This window comes from Desarmillaria tabescens, assembly GCF_030435595.1.
Source record: "Desarmillaria tabescens strain CCBAS 213 chromosome Unknown EV420scaffold_19, whole genome shotgun sequence".
Lineage (NCBI taxonomy): Eukaryota > Fungi > Basidiomycota > Agaricomycetes > Agaricales > Physalacriaceae > Desarmillaria > Desarmillaria tabescens.
In genome coordinates, this window is record NW_026848318.1 from 67,786 (window position 1) to 88,491 (window position 20,706).

Consider the following 20,706-nt stretch of genomic DNA (forward strand, 5'->3'; position numbering starts at 1 on the left):
GCTCCTGGCCATAATGATCGCCCTTGAAGAGTGGCGACAATACCTCATGGGGGCAAGGGAAGACTTTGAGGTGTGGACAGATCATTCTAACCTCCAATACTTCCGCAAACCTCAGAAACTCAACCGATGGCAAGCACGGTGGGTAACTGAGTTGGCGGAGTATCAGTTCACACTACATCACAAACCAGGGGCGCAGAATCGTAAGGCGGATCTTCTGTCGCGAAGAGCTGACCACAACCAAGGAAAGGAGGACAACCGGGACATAGTGGTCCTCAAGGCGGAACACTTCAGGGCCTTAATTATGCCTACCACCGAGGAACTGCATGAAAGGATCAAGGTCGCTACGCACGATCCTCGTCGCTGGGACAGGGGAATATCCGACTCCCTTAACCATGAAAAGGGAGTCTCACGCGACCAAGACCTGTTATGGTATGACGGACGGATCTACGTACCGATGGATCGTGACCTCCGTGGGCAGATCATCGCCCTTAAGCACGACCACGTCACGGCAGGGCATCCAGGCATTGAGAAGACCAAGGAATTGATACTCCGAGATTACTGGTGGCCACGCATGCGCCGAGACGTGGAGGCCTTCGTGAAAGGGTGCGAGAAGTGTCAACGAACTAAGGTGGATCGACGACCCAAGAGGGCCCCCCTTCATCCTAACGAAATCCCCGTGCACCCATGGACCCACATTTCGGTCGATATGATTACCAAACTCCCAACCTCCAAGGGGTTTGACTCCATCCTAGTCATAGTAGACCGTTTCTCAAAAGCCATCATCCCTATCGCCTGTACAGAAGAACTTACGTCCTTAGGCTTCGCCAAAATCCTCAGGGACTACGTCTACGTGCCCTATGGCATGATGCCCGAGAAGGTTATCTCCGATAGGGGGTCGGTATTTGTCTCAAAATTCATGAAAGAATTTTACCGACTCCTCCACGTCGAAGGGAATCCCTCCACCGCGTATCATCCCCAGACTGACGGGCAGACCGAACGGGTCAACCAAGAGATCGAAAAATATCTCAAGATGTTCGTTAATGACCGACAGGATGACTGGAGCGAGTGGCTACCCCTGGCCGCCTTTACTCATAATAATCGCCAGCACTCGGCCACCGGGTATTCTCCTTACAAAGTTATCTTCGGGAGAGACGGAGAGGTTATCAAGAAACCCCAAAAGACGGCCGTTGTCCCAGCAGCGGGGAAACTAGTGGAGGAAATAGGGAAGACACAAGACGAGGCAAAGAAGTCATTGGAAAGGGCAGCAGAATCGATGAAGAAGGCCTACGATAAGCGCAAGGGCGTAGCGGTCGAATACCGAATTGGGGACAAGGTTTGGCTTGACGCAACCAACCTTCACCTCCCACGACCTACCAAAAAACTCGGCGACCGGAGAGTAGGACCTTTCTCAATCATCGCAAAGAAAGGGGCCTCAGCATACGAGCTAAAGCTACCCGTGGCGTGGAAGATTCACAACTGCTTCAACGAGTCCCTGCTAACCCCATACGTCCCTGCGTCCTTTTCGAACCAACCACGTCCTGAATGGCCACCCCCGGAATTGATCGACGATGAGGAAGAATACGAGATAGAAGAAATCGTCGAACAACGAGACAAATCCATTGGGCGCGGTCAAAACCGTCGCACCATCACTGAATACCTTGTCAAATGGAAGGGTTACCCGATGGAGGAAAACTCCTGGGTAAAACGCTCTAACATGGCCAATGCAGAGGAGTTGGTAAATGAATACGAAGCCCGCATTCAAAAAATTCACTGGACAGTGAATGACAAGGGAAAGGCGATGGGCAGGGATGACAAGATACCCCGTGATCTCCCTCGTGTCTACTATCATGACCCTACTACGCCCTGTCTTACGGAGGTAGAGACCATCTACTCCTCCCAATGTTCGGCTCCAGCGCACTCCGATGAGGAAATCAACTTGGTAGGAGAAGTAGCTGGCTCGGATGCCGAACGATGTAATGGACCCACATCTACCAGTTCGTCCTTCCAACGGCTAGTAGTGGAAATATCGGAATCGATGGATCGCGCGTTACAGGAGAGAAACAAGAAGTGGCTCCGGGACAACAAGGTCCAGGACAACAACTTTTGGAAGTACACTCCACCAAAATCAGATCCAGGCTTCGACAACCCTAAGGTCCACGACTCCTACCTACGACGACGCGCACAGGAAATCAAAGATTCCCGAAGGGAGGGCAGACCCTACAAGGACCCACCAATTCTACTTGACCCGCCTTCTGAGGACGGAGCCGATGACAATGACGAGGCCAATATCAATCACCTACAAAAAGTGACGGAAAATTGGGATTTCGATAGCGAAGATGATGACAACGATGATGACGGCGCCATGTCCTTCTATAGTCAGTCACAAGGAAGCGGAGAGGAGACTGAGGACTCATTCGGGACGAACGAGTCTTAAAGGGGGGGTAATGTTACGGATTATTCATTTCTTTTTCTTTTCTTTCTCTTTTCTTACGCATTCATGCTTACTCTATGCTGCGGTTCTGATCGGACATTCTCACAGTACTATTTTTAGTTTACTCAACGTGTATTTAAGTAGAGCCTCAGCTGGTCTAAACCCCAGCTTCGGCTAAGGTTTAATCTACCTATCTCAAAGCTCCCTGTTTCGTGACTATCTAAGTTCGCGGCTGGCTCTCTTCCATCTACTTTGACCCCTCTTGTATCGTCCACCGAAGTGCGAGTGGCGATCTAGAGTTGATCTAAGTCAATAAGAGTTAGTGGCTAACACACTGGCAGAAGTGGCACTGGGTCTGCATGCGCACTGCTACCCGATGCGTACTCTTGAATACTGATGTCCTGGGTCTCAGATCCGTGAGTTTGGGGTAAGACCTAAGGACAGAGATGAACTGATCTTTGCTGCACTCGACATTGTGAAAATCCAGGATGCAGACATTGGGGAATGAAGAGACTGCATTGATCAAGACGGGAGGGTTCATCGCCTCGAGCCAGTTTTGGTCCCAGATTTGCATGCGGTCGATAGGGAAGCAGAGATCCTTGAGTTGCGCAAGGATAAGAGAGACGTATTCATTGCGTCCGATCTGTTCTGATTTGTCATTCATGCACAGGGTGGGGTCATAGGTGTTTACGGCTGCCGGATCGGCATCTTCTGCAGGCCCAAGTGCTTTTAGTAAACTGGAAAATATGAGCATACAAAGCCTAAGAGGTGCACATTTGGTTCTTCCCATAGTTGAGATAGTCTAACAAGCGCAGTGCTCTGACAATAGGAGCCCTTTGTTTGGGGCGGTATTGTCAATCTGTAGTGAAGAAATGAGGAGGTGATGAACACGGAACAGAACAGAGGCTAACCGAGGTCCAAATCGACACAATGGGAGTTGAGGAGACGAAGGAGATGCATATTTATATTCCTTGAGCCACTCCAGGAACTGCTGAAGCCCTTTATTCAGTCTCTGCAAATTTCTCATTAATGGTGTGATATAGGCAGCTATCCTCCAGGTATATCATGTGTTTTGATATCTTGTAATATTGGTGGTGATGCGACGTCGTTCGCAGCCAGTATTGGGGGTGGGCACAACTTATAAGAGCAAACGCGAGGCGACAGAAAGTGCCAGAAAGTTTTATAAACGCCCCGAGATGGAAATGGGAATGGTTGAAGAGTGGCAAATAAGATTTTCATGTTGGCAGATTTCAAGCAGGAAAAGGGTCAGAGGGAGTTGACGAGGTGAACAAATAGATACAAATGAACATTTGTAATTGGCAGATTTCGGGAGTAAATATAGGTGGGAAGTTTCGGGTCGGGTAGACCTTGCTTACCAGCAAGGTAAAGGTAATCTTAGTCATGGTGAACAAAACGGGAGAATCACCGAGAATAAAGTGCTGCATATTCCTAGACTGATGTAAATTACGAGAAGCAAAGGAGCATACAGGTAACAGGAAAGCGAGGTAACTTCGTTCAAGTCCACGAAACTTGAGGTCCTGAGAGAGCCTGCTAACAGTGCCTTTAGGGTTGAGTTTGAGGTAGCAATTCGATGGTAACGAAGTAAAATGGGAACTTTTGGGAAGTGAAATAGTAGCATGAAGAACTTCTTAACTTGATAGTGCTATACCAATGAAGGCTGGGATAGAACCTGATGCAGATGGAACGAACAGGGCTCATCGGACCCGTACACGGACCGGGACACCGACTCTATCTCTGTTACGTGCATGTACTTCTTTGGACTGGTCATTCCTTATTGGGACGGGCGCCCGCCGCCAGTTCCGAGTCCTATGAATATAGGTATCGGTTATTATGCCAGTTTGAATTATCATGGGAAAATCTATTCGAGGTATCAAACCTTATCGGGTTTTGCCGACTCGCCTACTGGGCCTTACCGTGGGAATATTTCTATTCAATGCCGTCTTTATCCGCTTGCCTGACCCGTTACTTTCCGTTTTGCTTCCACTGTTTCACATATTCGCTTTTTTCCTCTTCCGCCCGTTTCTTTCTTTCTTTCTTTCTCATTTGACTTTCTTTTTTTGCTTTCTTTTTCCGTTTTTCTCTCTTATATTCTCGTCGTTTCTTTCTATTCTTCCTCATCGCCCCATAAGTCAGCTCGTTCGTCATCTCTACTTCATCTATTTCCATGTAGCTTACTCTGTCATTCCAATATCTCTTTCTTTCTCTCCTTCAAAATGTGCCTCCGCCTCCGCCTCTTCCCCTTCTACTTTGTACCTTACCGTCTCTCCTGTGCTTGCCTCCCGTCTCTATCTCTTCCTCTTCGTACTCGAACCCGATTTGTCGCTTCATCTTCGGCGTGCGTTGCGGGTCCTTGTCGCTCGCAACACTCTTCTTCTTCGCAGTGTTCTGAAATAATGTTAGTTTGTGTGTTTATTCGTTCATTGCTCGTGGCGTACCGTAGTTTGGTCGCAATATAATTTTCATCCTTATGTGGCCTCCTCAGCACTTCACGAATACGATGGAGCATTGCGCTTCCACTATGTCACCTATCCTGAACATATGTGGCCTCGGTTGGCCGGTATTGTTTATTATGGAGTGCGACACTTCACCACGCGATTTGTAGATGCAGAGAACCAAGTATGGTTTAACGACGGCATTGCATTAGGTAGACATTCGCTACATGAAGGTCATATTGACGACGTCAACATGATGCGAGACAAGACGGGCAAAGACCGTGACATGTTCATATACAGGTAGGCCAATATATGAAAACTGATGTGCCCGACGGAAAGAAAATTCATAGGACTCGGACATGCCACGCAGATGCGTTGGCCCTCACCCCACTAGTACCACCACTACCACGGAGCGATCCACATTACGAACACACCATGGAATTTTTCAAAAGACCTGTGATGTACACTGTAGCTTTAGAAAGTGCATTTATTTTACTTTGTATCTGGGTAAGTGAGCTGTTCTTCTTGTGTCATGGGGACTGATTGTTATACAAAGCATGACTACAAGTTTAAGTCGGCCCGTCCCAGATGCTTCCTCTCAGGGCAGAGCAGAGACATGCTGGATTATCAACGGCTTTGGGTGCCAGAAGAAAATCCGGTGTCAATAAGATATGGATGATGTTAACGTTGGGATTTCAAGTGTAAAACCTGCCAGCAGAGGTGTGGTTGGTTATCTTCTTTTCACTCTTTCAATCTCATGAATTATGGCTGCAGCTCGTCGTGTCTGGCCTTCTTTCGGGCACTAATTTCTCCCTCTACCACGTCGACATCTACGACGACCGATATATACACCCTATCATCTCTGATATCAACCTACATGTGTTGGAAAATTGGAATGCCATACAGGAACCCGAGGATCGCTCTCAGTGGAGTACCTTCAAAAAGTCGCCACTTGGGCGAGATTTGCCTGTCACACGATGTAACAACTACATGTTTGCGCCACTTGAGCAATTCACTGGTAACGAATGCTTCCGACTCAGAGAATCAATTCTAATTTATCCGGGCTAAGAAAGTGGATGGGCTTTTGGACTTTGAAGCGTCATCACTATCATGTCGCAGGGTATCCGACGTCGATGGCATGGTCCTAGAGGCACGGAACCCTTTCTTGGCACATGCTTGAATTGACGCCAATGACAGAATCTGTGATCGTCTAAATCATTATTACATAGATCATTGAGCGCTTCGCAGGAAATGAATCCAGATTCTTACTCGTGGGTAAAATGATGATTCAGCAATACGGGGCATGCATTCTACAGGGTTTCTATTAATACCTTATTTGTATACTTATATCCTTCGAGTCGAAAACTGGTCATCGTAGGGTCCGAGTTTATATAATAATAATGTAAATTTTAATGATATCCTTGGTAGTATTCCCAGCAGCAGGAAGGGCACAATCCGTCGATGTTGGGGGCTATCGTAGATGTTAGCGTGAAATAACGGGAAAATTGTACGGTATACAATACTGCTCGGGATAGCGAAGGCTAGGTAATTTGGTTAGGAGGACGGTAATTCAGGTAGGCTAGTATAGACGTACTATTGCCAACAGGTATGCAGACAGACTGGTGGTTTGCAGCTCTTAGGATGGAATAGACTAAACTTGCATTTGGAATTTTCGCATCGAATTTGGGAAACGTCGTAAACGCGAAGACTCAGCCTGAAGTGAATAAAATTGTGCATTCTTGACGTACAATTTCTTCAGCCTAAGTTGACAGCGATTAGCAAGGTCGGTGATCTATACAAGGACATACGAGGTTGAGAGCATGACCGCATTGGAAGTAGACGTTCCTAACTCTAGACATAAGTGATAAGCAGGGACTGGATATCGATGCAGCAGGGATGGTCTGCTCACTGGCGACGGCGGCACATTATGTTTGTGTGCAAGGTGAGAAGAGACGCAACACGCCTAGGAGGATGAAAGCGGCTGAGAGGATAGATACCAGAGATGCCGCTCGCTTTAGAAACCAAGGTTCACACTGTGCCGACTTATGGGTAGCTTATACATCCGAGTTGACGAGCTTACAGTCATGATACTTGTCGTAAGCTGTATCGAATGCAGAAGAGCTAAGAGCGCGCTACGTAGTCCATCACGGAAGAACGTTAAAGCTTCAGCGCCAAGCACTTCATTCTAGGACAAGAAAGGCTTTTGGTGAAAAGACACTGGTGCATCTGAAGTCGCCCACCTCTCAAGATGGAGGACTGGCCTGCGGTGGTAGTGTTTCCGAACGACCTGGATATACATGAAAGTATGCGATCCCATTAATTCATATCAGTAGACGGAACAGAATGCGGTTAAAGGCCTGAATGACACGTCAGCCTGACGAGTAATAAGATCAACTTCCTTCCTTTCTGATGGGTAGACCGACCTAAAAATGGAGGCTATGACTTGAGTAAAGAGATGAACTTATGGAGTATCCGAGACACCTTGATGGTAGCTAATCAGGGTTGGTAAATAGTAATTGATTAATTATCGAGGAAACGTAAGAGTGATGTTTGCAAGGGTATGAGAATCCTGCATAAGTATTTTCATCGCAGCCGCTGTTTCTTTTCAGTAGTATTAGCTTCCTTTTTATGCTGCCCAATTTAATGCATTACCACCTGGCGATGATTTCATGGTGAGAGAGAGGACTTGGAAGGCGAGAGAGGATAACAGGCAGCGGTTGGATAGTCGAGATGATCTTGTCAATTGACGAGTCGGAATAGAGAGTTGTTCACCGGCACTCGGACCGACTTCTGCCGACTTGAATCCCTGTCACGTGCAAGTTCTCTTTATCTCCTTCCGCCATGGACCAATTCGTGCGCTACGAACGTCGCTATGAGACATTTGGCTGAGATAGGCTCGACACTCTTAGGCGTAGCAATGGTGGATATCGATAGGAGAGTGGCAGTCAGAGTCAATTTGTAATAGGTAAAACGAATCGTCTTTCTCTTGCATTACTGAAACTTATCGATATACACGGAGTATGGTTGCAATGCGTAAATTCAAACTAGGCCTATTCCAGATGTTTCCCATCGGAGCAGAGAAGAAACAAGCGGGATGATCAACAACTTTTGGGTCTCGGAAAAAAGGCCGGTGTCAAGACGTAGATACGGAGGTTAGCGCTGGAAATTTAACGTCGAAGACTTGTGTGCGTTGGTTAACTTCTGTTCATTCTCTCAATCTCATGCGTCCGCGTCATGGCTGCAGCCCGTTGTGTCTAATCATTATTCGTACCCACTCTACCATCCCGGGATTTACGGCCACTGACACCGACACTATCAGCTATGCTATTGACCTATTGAAAGGGTCTCTATGATCATAAAGCTCATTCTTTTGCGAGATCTACGCGACGCGCTATGTGCCACCGAACCTGCGACCAGGATAGCCGTTACCAGTGAGAACCAGGAACGAGAATTGCACACAGAGGCTGGATGGTCGCTGGTATCGGCGTCTTAGAGTTTTCCTGAAAAAAAAGTCGGTTTCAGTGACCAATGCGCCGAGGAAGGTGTTAATTAAGCAGTTGCAGATGTGTGCGTTAACCGTCTTTTTTCTTTGGCCTCAAACTAACGGCCGTCGCTAGCCGTCAAATCTGTTTTAACCATCATTCAAATCGTGGAAGGCTGGATTCTTTACTCCCCGCATGTCCGAACTATGTTATCCCCACCACTACGGGGACCTGCGGGCGGCATGACAATCTCCATTACAGCTGTCACCCTGTCAGCTACGATATTTCCCGACTGTTTGCGCAGAATCCGACGTGCACTCTAGGGCAGAGCGGATAACCTGTGGATGGAAAGGACAATGGGATCGGTTGTTATCGAGACGACCTCCATTTAGGTGCTATGGGAGAGTTGCTGTTGAGAAGAATGAGTTTCTATTGCCACCCTTTCCATAACGACCCCACCAGTGGCTGAGAGTGTACGACAAGCTTTCATCCCGCTTAGCGGGGCGAACCCGTACTCGGCTTGTTCGGCTCATCCTTCCTCTCTCTCCCTCAATTGTTGTTGGTTCGTGCGACTCTGTCTCCATCGCCACGAACATCATGGGCCTGATTGGCTGATATCTTGGGATGCGTTTTGCCGCTTCATATCACACTCTTCTCGACGTGATTCGACGTGGACATAGATGTCAGGACCAATCGCCTTCAAAACCGTTGTCACAAAAAATTTCAGCGCGCGCAAGGATTACTGACTGGCAGTGCACCCACCCAACAGACGAGGCAAGCACACGTTTCGTCGCTTGCTCATCTCGAAACTGATAAATCGATGTTGCAGATACTTTCTGATCCTCGAAGCCTTAGCACACGAAGCTGTTTGCGTCCGACGTCGAAGTTTTCTCCAAAAGGAATGGCGCCGCCACCATTAGCCTGAAGCGCGAGCAACTATCTATACCCATTAATATTATCCACGGCCACGCGGTCATCTCAGATAGGCCCAATATAGCAGCCCATCTCGACCACCGACGAATCTCCGGCCTGCCTTCTCAGGTGCTACCTTTCTACACCCCACCTGTTCTTCGCAATGAACGACATGGCGACCGTGTAATATGCAAGGACACAGCACACTTTGCCTGGTTGTACGTGGATATCGGTACCGGTTGCCGCGGCACCGTCTCGGGGCTCGGAGGTTTCCGCGCAGACTTCTGTCGAGCAATCCTATTATGTACCTGCCTGTCTGCGGTGGTAGTCCCGAGTAGTGGCGAAGCATGCCTACTCTAACCAACATTTCAATGCCGCCAGCCAGAGGAGAACTGCGGGGAAAACACGGACATCATGTGCCTTAACTATATCAATCCTCGCCTGCAGGCTTGCTGTCTATAGCTTACAGTGTCAGGAGCCTGCAACACTCATACTGTCACAGAGAATCGACCATCTTCCGTTGCTCCGTGCTTTGGTCCAAGAAGCACTCCACAGGCTTGTATCACTTTGCCTGATTGAACGCGGATACCAATACCAGTTGCCGAGGCATTGAGGCCCTTATCTCGAAGAACAAAGGTTTCTACGCAAACTCCTGCCGAGTGATTCCATTCCATGATACTTGGTAGTCTCCGATGTTGACGAAGCATGTTTATCTTATCCAAGGCAGCCGATTTCTCGTGCACGAGTCCTGCACGCATCTCGCTCGATGTCACAGACATGGTCTGAACCTGGAATATTTTCCATACCAGACTATCTGTATCGAGGTTGCCAGGCATTGATGTTGCCGCCAAAATGCTTGACATAAGACGATACGGAGTGTCCCTATGATACACTATTCCCATCACCCAAGACCCCCCCATCATTCCCATCATCCAAGACTTCTCTATCGTCCGTCTTCTAGCCTATCCCGATAAACCATGCCCTTCCTAATATCCACGCCCTCGAGTTCACCTTCTCCAGTGAAGCAATCGACGCTCCTGTTCCCTTTCGTCCGTTCTTCCTGGCCATAACGACAAAAATGAAAGACGCAAAGACCACATAGACGAGACTAGACAGGGCTCTAAGGTTGGAGACGCCAGAGGGAGAGAAGTTGTGGAGGAAGATGCGAAAGAGGGAGCCTTGCGAAGATGAGCATTTGAAGGAAGTGAGAATAAATTTGTTACGCGAACGGGCTATGTGTTTCGCATCTCTCACCCGCGGCATGTCAGCAAAATATCGTATAACTTTGGATTCTTTGTTGAATACACACTCAGCCGGAAAGCGCTTTTCCGGCGCGGAATTTCATTGCGAAAATTCATTCTCTTGGTAATGATTCGACCTCTCTGAACCAGGATCGGTCTTTCGTCTGCATGGAGGACGACCTCATTTCGATTCTCAGGACAATTAATGCGAGGAGAACTGAACCCTAGCCTTGATCTCTTTTTCATTCTCTAGCTTCCTTCATTCGTACTGAATTATACACAAGGATCGCCCTTACGGATCAACAAATTATATCATAATGGCGATTTACCGGAGATTTTTGGTGCACCGGATTTCTTCAGCGACGACATCGATCCGAATCTGGGCAGGGTCCATTCCTGGTTGCTATTACAATTTCTAAGACCAGAAAATCGATCCAAGATCCAAGCGCCCGGACGATCATGATCTATTCGATCTCTGAAAACAAATGATCTTTCGTACTGTGAAGGGTCCCACTCATAATCTCATCTCATCATTACGGGGCCCCAGACCTTTAGGCGTGCCGGACGCAAACGTCATCATATCACACGTCAAGGTTCGCTGTAGGGATGGCTGTGGTATCCAGTATACCTTTTTTGAATCTGCATGGGGCAGTTTGCCGATCAGATCATCCGGCATCAAGAAACACAGATCATCGAGTGCTTCGCATGAGATGAATTCAAAATTGTACTTATGGTGACGAAAATGAAGACTCAGAACTCCGGGACATTAGTAGCTAAACATGATCTGCGGTCTTCTACTTGAAAAACTAATATCCTTTGGGTCGAAAGCTCGTCGTGTGATCTAACTTTATAGTAATAATGACCGACGGAGTAAATCGTTTTTTATTGACGTCCTTGGTATTGCGTTCCCTGGTAGCATGAAGGGCAATACCCTCTGATATTGGGTGCTATCATAAATATTAGCGGGGAAGAACGGGATATTCCAAAGCATACAATACTGTTCCGGATAGCGAAGGCTGTAGGCTACGGGTCAGAGTGAGGGTGATTCAAGCAAGTATATACATACTATTGCCAGCAGGTACGCAGACAAATTGGCGCCTTACAGTTCATAGGATGGAATAGACTACACTTGCATTTAGACTCCTCGCACCGAATCTAAGAAAAGTTGAAAATGAATGTGAAAAATGAACCTGAGATGGCTGATATTGCGAGTATTTGACATACGATTTTGTCAGGCTAAGATATCGGTGATCAGTAAATTTTGGTAATCGGTATATCAGAATAGTAATGGCATACGAAGTTGATAGTATGGCCGCATTGGAGGTAGACGTTCCTTACTCTTTGCTTAAGTTATAAGAGTAGATAGCATGAAATGACGAGGATCTGCTCACTGACGACGGCGGCACATTGTGTATATGTGGAAGGGGCAAAAGGATACAACACAAGGTCAAACGCGACCGGGAGGATGGAAGACACCAGAGATAGGACTCACTTTATAAGTTCAAGTCAAGAATTGGGCAGATTTATGGGCAGGTAAGGCCGTCGAGGCAACTGGGACTTACATGGTTAGGGTACCAATAGTCAGCTGTATCGACAGAAGATCTGGGAGCGCACTGCCATGTCCATCAGGGAAGCACCATTATAGGCGGGGACCTTATTCTACGGCGAGTAAGCAATTTGGTGAGAAGATACCGGAGAAACTGAAACCATCCACAGGCTTTCAAGATAGCCTCGGACCAGCCGTTGGTGGTGGTATTTCCGAACAGCCTGGACATACAACAACGGAGTACATGCACAAGTCAGAAAACGATGTTATTAATCAGTATCGGCGGAAAGACCCCGGGAACGCGCAAATGTGCTATTTTGACTCATTTTGATGTTTGCAAGTCGCGCCATTGGAGGTGGCTGCAGTATTGATATTGAGGGACCACCTAACGGAGAAGATGATGGTTCAATGTTTCATAGTGAATGCCTATGAGATAAGTTCGCACTGCCACTACAAATCAACTCACTAGCGGACTCACACGACTGGGTTGATTTTTTCAGTTTCTTTCCAATCGTCTTGCGCTTGTGGTCCTTATGGTCCGTATTTTCCTTGTAATATAGCATGCAGGAGGGTCGAACAGAAGACGGCTGTGCTTCATAGAGAGACCCAGGAAGATAACAGTCGCAGGTTGGTGTCGTTAATTAAGAGTAGCTTTGATCAAGCTGAGTAAGCAATTCCAGCTTCTATGAAACTGACATTCCACCTGTCAATCTACATTTTCAAAGAAGCACACGAGTCCTTGGCCTAAATGATGGTCATATTCAAGATCAGATTCCGTCATACAGGCCATGCGCAGAACCGACCCAATCGTCCATGAGTCGACTTTGACGCCCGCAAATTCAAGCTACTGCTTCTGCTCATTAGCCGTAGTGTATAGCGAGAGAAAATCGCACTCTTGAAAGCGCTGGGTGAAGTAAAGAGTGATATAAGGCCGAAGGCGTCAAGCAAAAACGAGCAGTAGGAATTCCACATTCGCACAGACACTATGCAAGTGGAGATAGCATGGCAAGCGCGAGGCAAGTACCAGTGTAGAAATCCAGTGAGAGCCAAGTTATCTTGGGCTCATAGAAGAAGCCATCGTGAGACACAGAATTCTAATTGTGGTAGGAAAGCGTTAATCGCAGCCAAGGTGGAGGGGGTCAGGGGTATGCCATTGAATCATGCGCCGAACCAACGGGGACATGATATTCATGACTGAAGTCAAGACAGACCCGAATCGGCGGATATCCGGCCCATTGATGCCTACTTGTGAATAAACGACGTATGATCACATCACACTTTTCAATGTAGCATTAGACTTACATACCCGATATTCGATCAGTCTCGCCGAAATGGTGGCCATTTCTGACACAAACCGGTTTAAGTATGTATTAAGTCAGCTACGAACTGAATGTCCCAACTAGATGCCATACCTTTAGGCAAAACAGGCGAGCATAGATCGAACTTTTGAACACGTCTGTGAATTTATCTCAGTCGTGGTGCACAACATGGGAGAATCACCGGCTATTCGTCTTGTATATATCATTAATGAAGTGTTGTGAATTCCCGGACTGATGAAGAATACAAGAAGCAATGGAGCGTATGGGAAAGCGAGGTAACTTGAAACTTCGTTCAAATTCGCGAGACTTGAGGGTCCTGAGAGATAATAACGGTGTCTTGAGGGTTGAGTTTGAGGTAGAAATTTGATAGTCACTGAGTCAAATGTGCAGCAAAATAGTAGCATGAAGAAGAACTTCTTAACTTGATATTACCGTACCAAACGAAGGTTGGGATGGAACGAATCGGTATCCGGGACTCCGGGTTACCGAAATCATCTCTGTCACGTGCACGTACTTCTTTCATTTCTTATTCAAATTGGGACCGGGCGCCCTGCCGCCGCTTTTCACTCTTTCAACCTCAAGAATTATGGCTGCAGCTCGTCGTATCCGGCCTTCTTTCGGACACTAATTTCTCCCTCTACCACGCCGATATCTACGATGACGGATATCTACGCTCCATCAGCTATAATATCGACCTACGTGTGTGGGAAATCCGTACAGGAACCCGAGGATAACTCTATGGCCACGGAGTGCCTCTAAAAGTCGCCACTTTTGCTAGATCTGCCTGGCACACAATGTAGCAACTACATTGGGATAAGAACCTGCCGCTGGAGAAACCAGAATAAGGGAAAGAACTACGAACAAAAGGTATCGGCAATCTGGACCATGCGATGAAGAAGTCGCTGGGAGGGAAAGAGTTTTATGGAACTTTATTCTCTGCCCTATTCTCTCATCTGTGGCCACTACAAACGTACACGGACCATCTGGTGACTAACCAACTCGTTTGGCCTCTTCTCAGTGTTGGATTTACTGTGGCTGTACGAGCCGTCGGAATCAACCGGCTCCGAACCGTACCCGCAGTTTTCTTTTCTTTACCGTTTACCACCATGTCGACATACTAGGTCTAAACGAGTTGCTCTTTTCGTTCCCTCCCGTGCTCGAACTTCAACACTCAGTTGCCTTCAGTCTCGTACAGCTCACCTCCTTCTGCGAAAATCCAAACCGCATCGCTCTCAACCCTGCCACCTTCATGGTCTCTTCTATGCTATTGCCACATCCTCCAATGCTTGCCGCCTGCCTCACCATACGCCATCTTCCTAGGCATCAATGCACAACATACTGTTTGGTTGCATATTACTTGCATGTTTGTGGCCCGTCGTTGGCACGGGAATGTCCTTCTCTGCATGCGAAAGACCCTGTTCTTCTCTCCAACGGCCTCCGTCCAGTTTGAATATGTTAAACCAAGACTCGGTAGAAATACAAACTTGAATAAACCGATGGGGGCGCGTTCATTCTCGTTTCTACAATCGACTACACGTGCATTGCGCTGTCACGTATCATGCACTTCTCGGTATGATTCGCGTGTACCAGCACAGTGGCTGCAGTGTGCTATGCGTCTATCAATACTAAGGCTGTTCTCTCAAGAAGGCCCCGCCCGGCGACCATGTCATCCAATATATAACAAGCCGGTAATGAGGTACGCACATATTCCGTCATTGGGTCATCTTGACGCTGATGAATCGATGTTGCAGACACTGTCTGAGCCTCGAAGCGTTACCATACCTACGTCCCACATCAAAGCTCTTGCAAAGGATTGACGCCGCACCACCTCCAACCTGAAGCGTGATGGTGTCTCTCCATACCATGACCGTAAATAACTGTACCGGTGCCCTATCTCGGCCAATAGCAGCCTATCTTAATAAAATGTAGCCCCTTCTACCAGCGAGATCATGCCTCTCCAACTCGCCTTCTCAAATATAGTGATTGGTAACTGACACTCCCCCCCCCCCTTCCGGCTATTCTTCTTGGACGTAACGACAAATGGGTGAAAAGATCATCAACTGAAATCACATACCTGGAGATCTTCAGATCGTACAAGAAGCTGCCGCAGGACATCTGTTCCACCTGCAGATTCCTTGAAAGAGAACCTGGTCACGGCATTTCCCTGCTAGGAGATTCCCTTCGTCGAAACCAATGGCATATCTTTTCCTCCCCACTGATCAGTACACTCTAACGGGTATTTCGTACTGCCGACCTCATGCCATTCTCTCGCACGTGGAAACGTGGCAACAAATCGCACGAATGTCTACGTATGCCTATGTACTGTTTCGTGGCCTGTTGGGTATTTCCGTTGACGACGTGACAGACCCAACCAAACCATGCTGGCATAGTACTTTTTTGATCAAAACGTCGAAGTCGACCTATCTATGACGATTCGACGATTCGACGACTCTCAACCGGGCATAGTGGAATAACCCACTGTACCATTCGGAACAATCATATAGAATGACTTCCAGGGAGACCGCGCCATGTAATCCTATCTACCTACCTACTTATCTACTCGAGACATTTATCTCTTTCATTCTCAGGATGCCACCTATCCACATCGTTTAGTGGCATACTCACAAGGACGTGTTCGCACTGTCACTTCCTTACCACATTGTAGTGAACGACATTCAAATCTGAGAGGTTCCTAGTCCATTCCGAATGGTTGTGAAAATTTTGAACAACTGAACGGTCAATGAGCTCGGGGTGATCATCCAACATAGCACCGCAGATTATCAAGCGCTTCGCAAAAGATGAATTCGGCGGTGAAAAGGCTCCAGGACATTGGTAGCTACTTGATCATGTTTTCTAACGAATTTTCTCGTAGAACTTTATTTAAATAACAAATGTCCTTTCAGTCGAAAGCCGGTTGTCGTAAGGTCCGAGCCTTAAAAGTAACATAGATTTTTATTAATCAACGTCGATGGTAGTATTGCATTGCCTGGTCGCAGGTGGGGCAATATCCGCCGATGTTGGGCGCTACCGTAGACATTAATGTGATTCGTGAAGGAAGAGGAAAATCGCAACACATACAGTACTGCTCTGGATAGCGAAGGCTGCAGACTTGCGTTAGGAGGAAGGCGATTAGGATAGACTAGTGTAGACATACTATTGCCAACAGGTACGCAGGCAGGCAGGCAGGCCGTCTACAGCTTGTAGGATGGAAGAGGCTAAACTTGCATTTGGAATCCTCACAGCGAATCTAGGAAGGCGTTAAACACGAAGACGGAGATAATTACATTGTGTGGTATTTCTCGTACGATTTCTTCAGGCTAAGTTAATGGTGATTAGTAAAAGCGGGTATGTTTGAAGAACTCGGACATACGAGGTTAACAGTATGTCCACATCCGAAATAAACATTCCTGACGCTGTATAGAGATGATGAGCAGAGTAGATGCAGCGGCGCCGGCGAATAGTTGCTCACTGACGACGGCGACACATAATAGATAGTGAAGGTTAGGATGTAATGTGAGGTCGAAAGTGTCGGGGGGATGGAGGACACTAGAGTTTGTACTCACTTTATAAACCGCGGTCAATTGGGTTAACTTAACCGCTGACAGAGAGCGTCAATGAGTCAGACTTCCATGGTCATAATAGTAGTGGCAAGCGGTATCAGTACAAGAGATGGAGGCGCTCTGCCGAGAATCAGAGGAGGTCAGTCGAGGCCAAACACTTCATAATACGATGAGCGAGCAATTTGGCAACGGAAGTTTTTGTCACTTCTCCAGGGTGAGAATGGCCGTTGGTAGCGGTGTTTCCAAAACGGACCAGATCTGCAACAAATGCATACGCCTGCAAGCCAGAAAAAGGTAGATTAATCAGTCTTGGGAGGAGAAAGGAATCCTCAGGAATGCGCGAACTTTCATACCTATATTGACCCATGTTAATATTGGCGAATTGCGAATTGAAGCAGCCAGACAGGACTAAATCATTGCTATTCTGAATCCAATGTCATCCAGCGTGTAGACTATGTAGCCATACTTGTGTCTGGCAGTTCTGAATGTGGTTCGAAGAAGCAGGAATGTGTTTCATCGGCGACTGAAAACTGAAAACTTGAACAACACACTTTTTTCCAGGACGTAGTAATCACGTAAGGTTTGCGCCACTTCAGCAATTCACTGGTGACGAATGCTGCCGACTCAGATAATCAATTTTGTTCGCCTTCTTTCCAATGCACCTCGTGCTTACGGTCCATACGTTCACGTAACATAGTCACCGAACGTATAGTTACCGGAAGTATTGAACAGAAAACATAGAAGCTATACCTTCAGGAGTAGAGGGAGACGAGAGACAAGCTGACGCCGGCAATCAGAACAGTTTTGACGAGCCGAGCAAGTAATACCAGCTTCCCCGAAACTGTCGTTCCATCTTTTTCAAGATGACGCCAAGACCTTAATCCGTGTCCTTCGTAGAAAGGATCGTGTCAAGAACAATAGGTCCGCACAGAGACAGAAATAACGAGTAATCTAGAACAAATCTAGAATGTCAAGTCAAAATGCTGGTCACAATTAAGATGGTGGACCATGTTCCATCATCCAGGCTGTGCGCAGAGGCGACTCAATCGTCCAAGGGTAGACTTGAGCGTTCGGAAATTTCAAGCCGCTACTTCTGTTAATTAGCCTAATTGAATAGAAGAAGAAGATCACTCCACTGACAGCGAAGTACAAAAAGATGTAAGGCCAAATTCTCAAGCGAGAAGCCGTAGTATCACACATTCGCTTGGACCCTAAGTAAGTAGAGATAGCTAGGCAAGGTATACGATTACGGGCATAGAGATCCAATGAATACGAAGGTTTTCTCCAGTAGAAGAAGCCAGCGTGAGACACAGGTTTGTTTGAATTGGTGTTGGAATACCAGGAATGCGCTAAAGCCTAAATGTAGCCAAGACCGAGAGGATTGGGGCGGGTATGCATTTGACATTAAATTTATCCCCGCCGATATCTATACTGAGTATCATGTGCAGCAAAACGCCAGTTCGAAGAGAGTTTCAGAGGGAAGAGTTAAAACGGAACAACCCTGTACCGGCTAAACGGGCCGAGAACGCCCCTCGCTGGCTTAGTCAGCACCTTATATTGCAAGCTCTGTCTGTTTGTCTGCTCAAAACGTCCATTTAATTCTTCGCCACTACTACGGCGTAACGTTATTGCGAAAGATCTCACAACTCCCGGAAGTCCTGGGTGCAGGAACAGTGGATATTTGCGGAGATACAGAAGTCAGAGCACCCTTCATATTGATTATTCCGGTGAAGCCAACTGTCTTTTTCTTGCGTCGCGAAAACTCATCAGTATGCATAGAATATGGTTACAAGGCGTAAATAACTAACGGAACTGTCCAACATATTTACCATCGGTGTTGAGAAGTGTTTTATCTAGTTGTCATTCAGACAATGATATCTACCTCTACGACGCTGACATCTACAATGTCCGACGCCCACACTATCAACTATAATATCAGCCTACCTGGTACTTGGAAGGGCTTTACGAGAATCTGATGGGAATTCTATGAGTATGCAGTACCTCCAGAAAGCCGCCGGTTTTTGCGCGACCTGCCTGACGTGCTCTCTCTCTTACACTCGGCCAGAATCATGGATGGTTCCACTTTCTCCGACACTCTGATTTGCTCGTTTCTAGAGCTTGCGAGGGGAATGCTTAGTGAATGTATGAGCTACGATTCACTAACTAGCAGGCCGTGCATCGCTTACATTGCTTTCTGGCTCAAATATTCACTTCCTGCAGATCTGGACCACCACACGATGCGCGGCTCGCTTTGGCCTATGAATGGCTAAGTGCTTATTTCACCTTCCCTTTTCTTTCACTTGGGCTCCGCTCAGTAACTTGCGTCCAGGATGAAATGGCACACGACCGTTTCCATCCAACGATGTATCTCATGGATGACACATACCTCTGTGAGCAGACGAGTCCCGGCTACATCGACGCTTTCTTCTATTCCCAAACGTATGCGACAACTTAGTGACCTTCCGGTCTTTTTTATGATCTGAACGCTTGGTGACCAAGGCCTTCCGTGCAGGTAGCCGGGGTTTCTAGTCTGATCGACTAGTAATGTTGTGGGAATTTACTCACCGTGATGACTATAGCACACCGCTGTGGGTATTTTCGAACACGAATTTGGAAGTGTTTTCTCAAGATCACAAAGTGCCGGCCAGCTTGTGCCTGTCATGCACAGCCTCTGTTTGGGAGCGTTAATCCCGGGAAATGTATGAGTTGGTACGACAGCTCTATTATAGGGTCATTGCGCCATCTAGAGTTGCATAGAATTATGCGTGTCGCCGGGAGATTGACCATGAAAGAAAGAGATGAGAATGATGACTTCGGCACATCAGAAAAAGCGATCGTAGAGCTGTAGTGTGTAGAGTGCTGTAATATCAGACTCGTTCCTTCAGCCTACCTTAGGAAGGCAAATCCTTTCAGCGGCATGAGGGATTTGTAGTCTGGCACGTTCTGTGTCCGCGTCGGCACAGTCTTTTTAGGACCTTGAACGGTTGTTTATCTTACTATTAGGTCTATCGAGGTGCGGCGTGCCTGTGGCACGTAAGACACCGGCAGTTAAAACCACAGCACCGAGGAACACACATTCCATTTACTTCCGCAACTTCGTTACTTCAAGACGATTGACTCGGAATTTCGTCTGAGCCTATGTTCTGTAAGCACTTTGAGAGATGCATTAACAAATGCCGGGCCCTAAATTGATGTCATGAAAGGTGGGAAGTTTCGTCGAGCGACTCAGGTAAAAACAACCAAGTTGGATTCGCGCTGGTCTGGAAGCGTCCCAGTGATAAAGCAGTTAAAATTATCTGGGCGTAAGTACATAAATCTCTCCGGATTATGACACGAACCACAATGCATGTACGTAGTACGGACTCAAGCTTGTTACCTCCTGTTACTTCTTAAGACAGCGGCACGGCAATCAGAATAAAAGCTCCCTTCCCGGTGTACCTTTCCCATGGATCAACTGCTACCTGTCCTTGTTCGCTACAACGTTTCACAATTGTCAAAACTCTTTTCCACCCTCTTTCGGTTTTCTCCTTTTCGCGACCTGATGCGATTGCATTGAAATTAGCTCCAGCGAGTGGACTAATCTATGTAGACAGTAGACGGAGTGAAGTCTGTGATAGCATGAGTTCCCATATCAAGTTTGAAATTCTCGCGAATTTGAGCAGTCCACCGAAAACCTTGGAAGTGAATCAGGATCACCTGAATAATGGATTGAGACCGAGCAAAGAAGGAAGGAAGCTTCATCAGCCGATGGACTCCTTAAAC

The 20,706-nt window shown here is 47.1% G+C and overlaps 2 protein-coding genes across 2 annotated transcripts; one reads left to right on the plus strand and one right to left on the minus strand.

Moving 5' to 3' along the window:
* Nucleotides 1-3,478: 3,478 nt before the first annotated feature.
* On the minus strand, nucleotides 3,479-5,114 carry EV420DRAFT_1748280 (uncharacterized protein; the record flags this gene model as incomplete). The annotated part of the gene is made up of 5 exons (XM_060480230.1): nucleotides 4,711-5,114; nucleotides 4,419-4,608; nucleotides 4,168-4,258; nucleotides 3,808-3,885; nucleotides 3,479-3,568 (listed from the first exon to the last, which is right to left on the minus strand). Exons 1-5 carry the CDS (start codon nucleotides 4,778-4,780, stop codon nucleotides 3,479-3,481), a joined length of 519 nt encoding a protein of 172 aa, XP_060330215.1. The 5' UTR covers nucleotides 4,781-5,114.
* Nucleotides 4,971-5,284, plus strand: EV420DRAFT_1545331 (uncharacterized protein). Its single transcript, XM_060473267.1, has one exon. It carries the CDS (start codon nucleotides 4,991-4,993, stop codon nucleotides 5,186-5,188), a length of 198 nt encoding a protein of 65 aa, XP_060330216.1. The 5' UTR covers nucleotides 4,971-4,990; the 3' UTR covers nucleotides 5,189-5,284.
* Nucleotides 5,285-20,706: the final 15,422 nt, after the last annotated feature.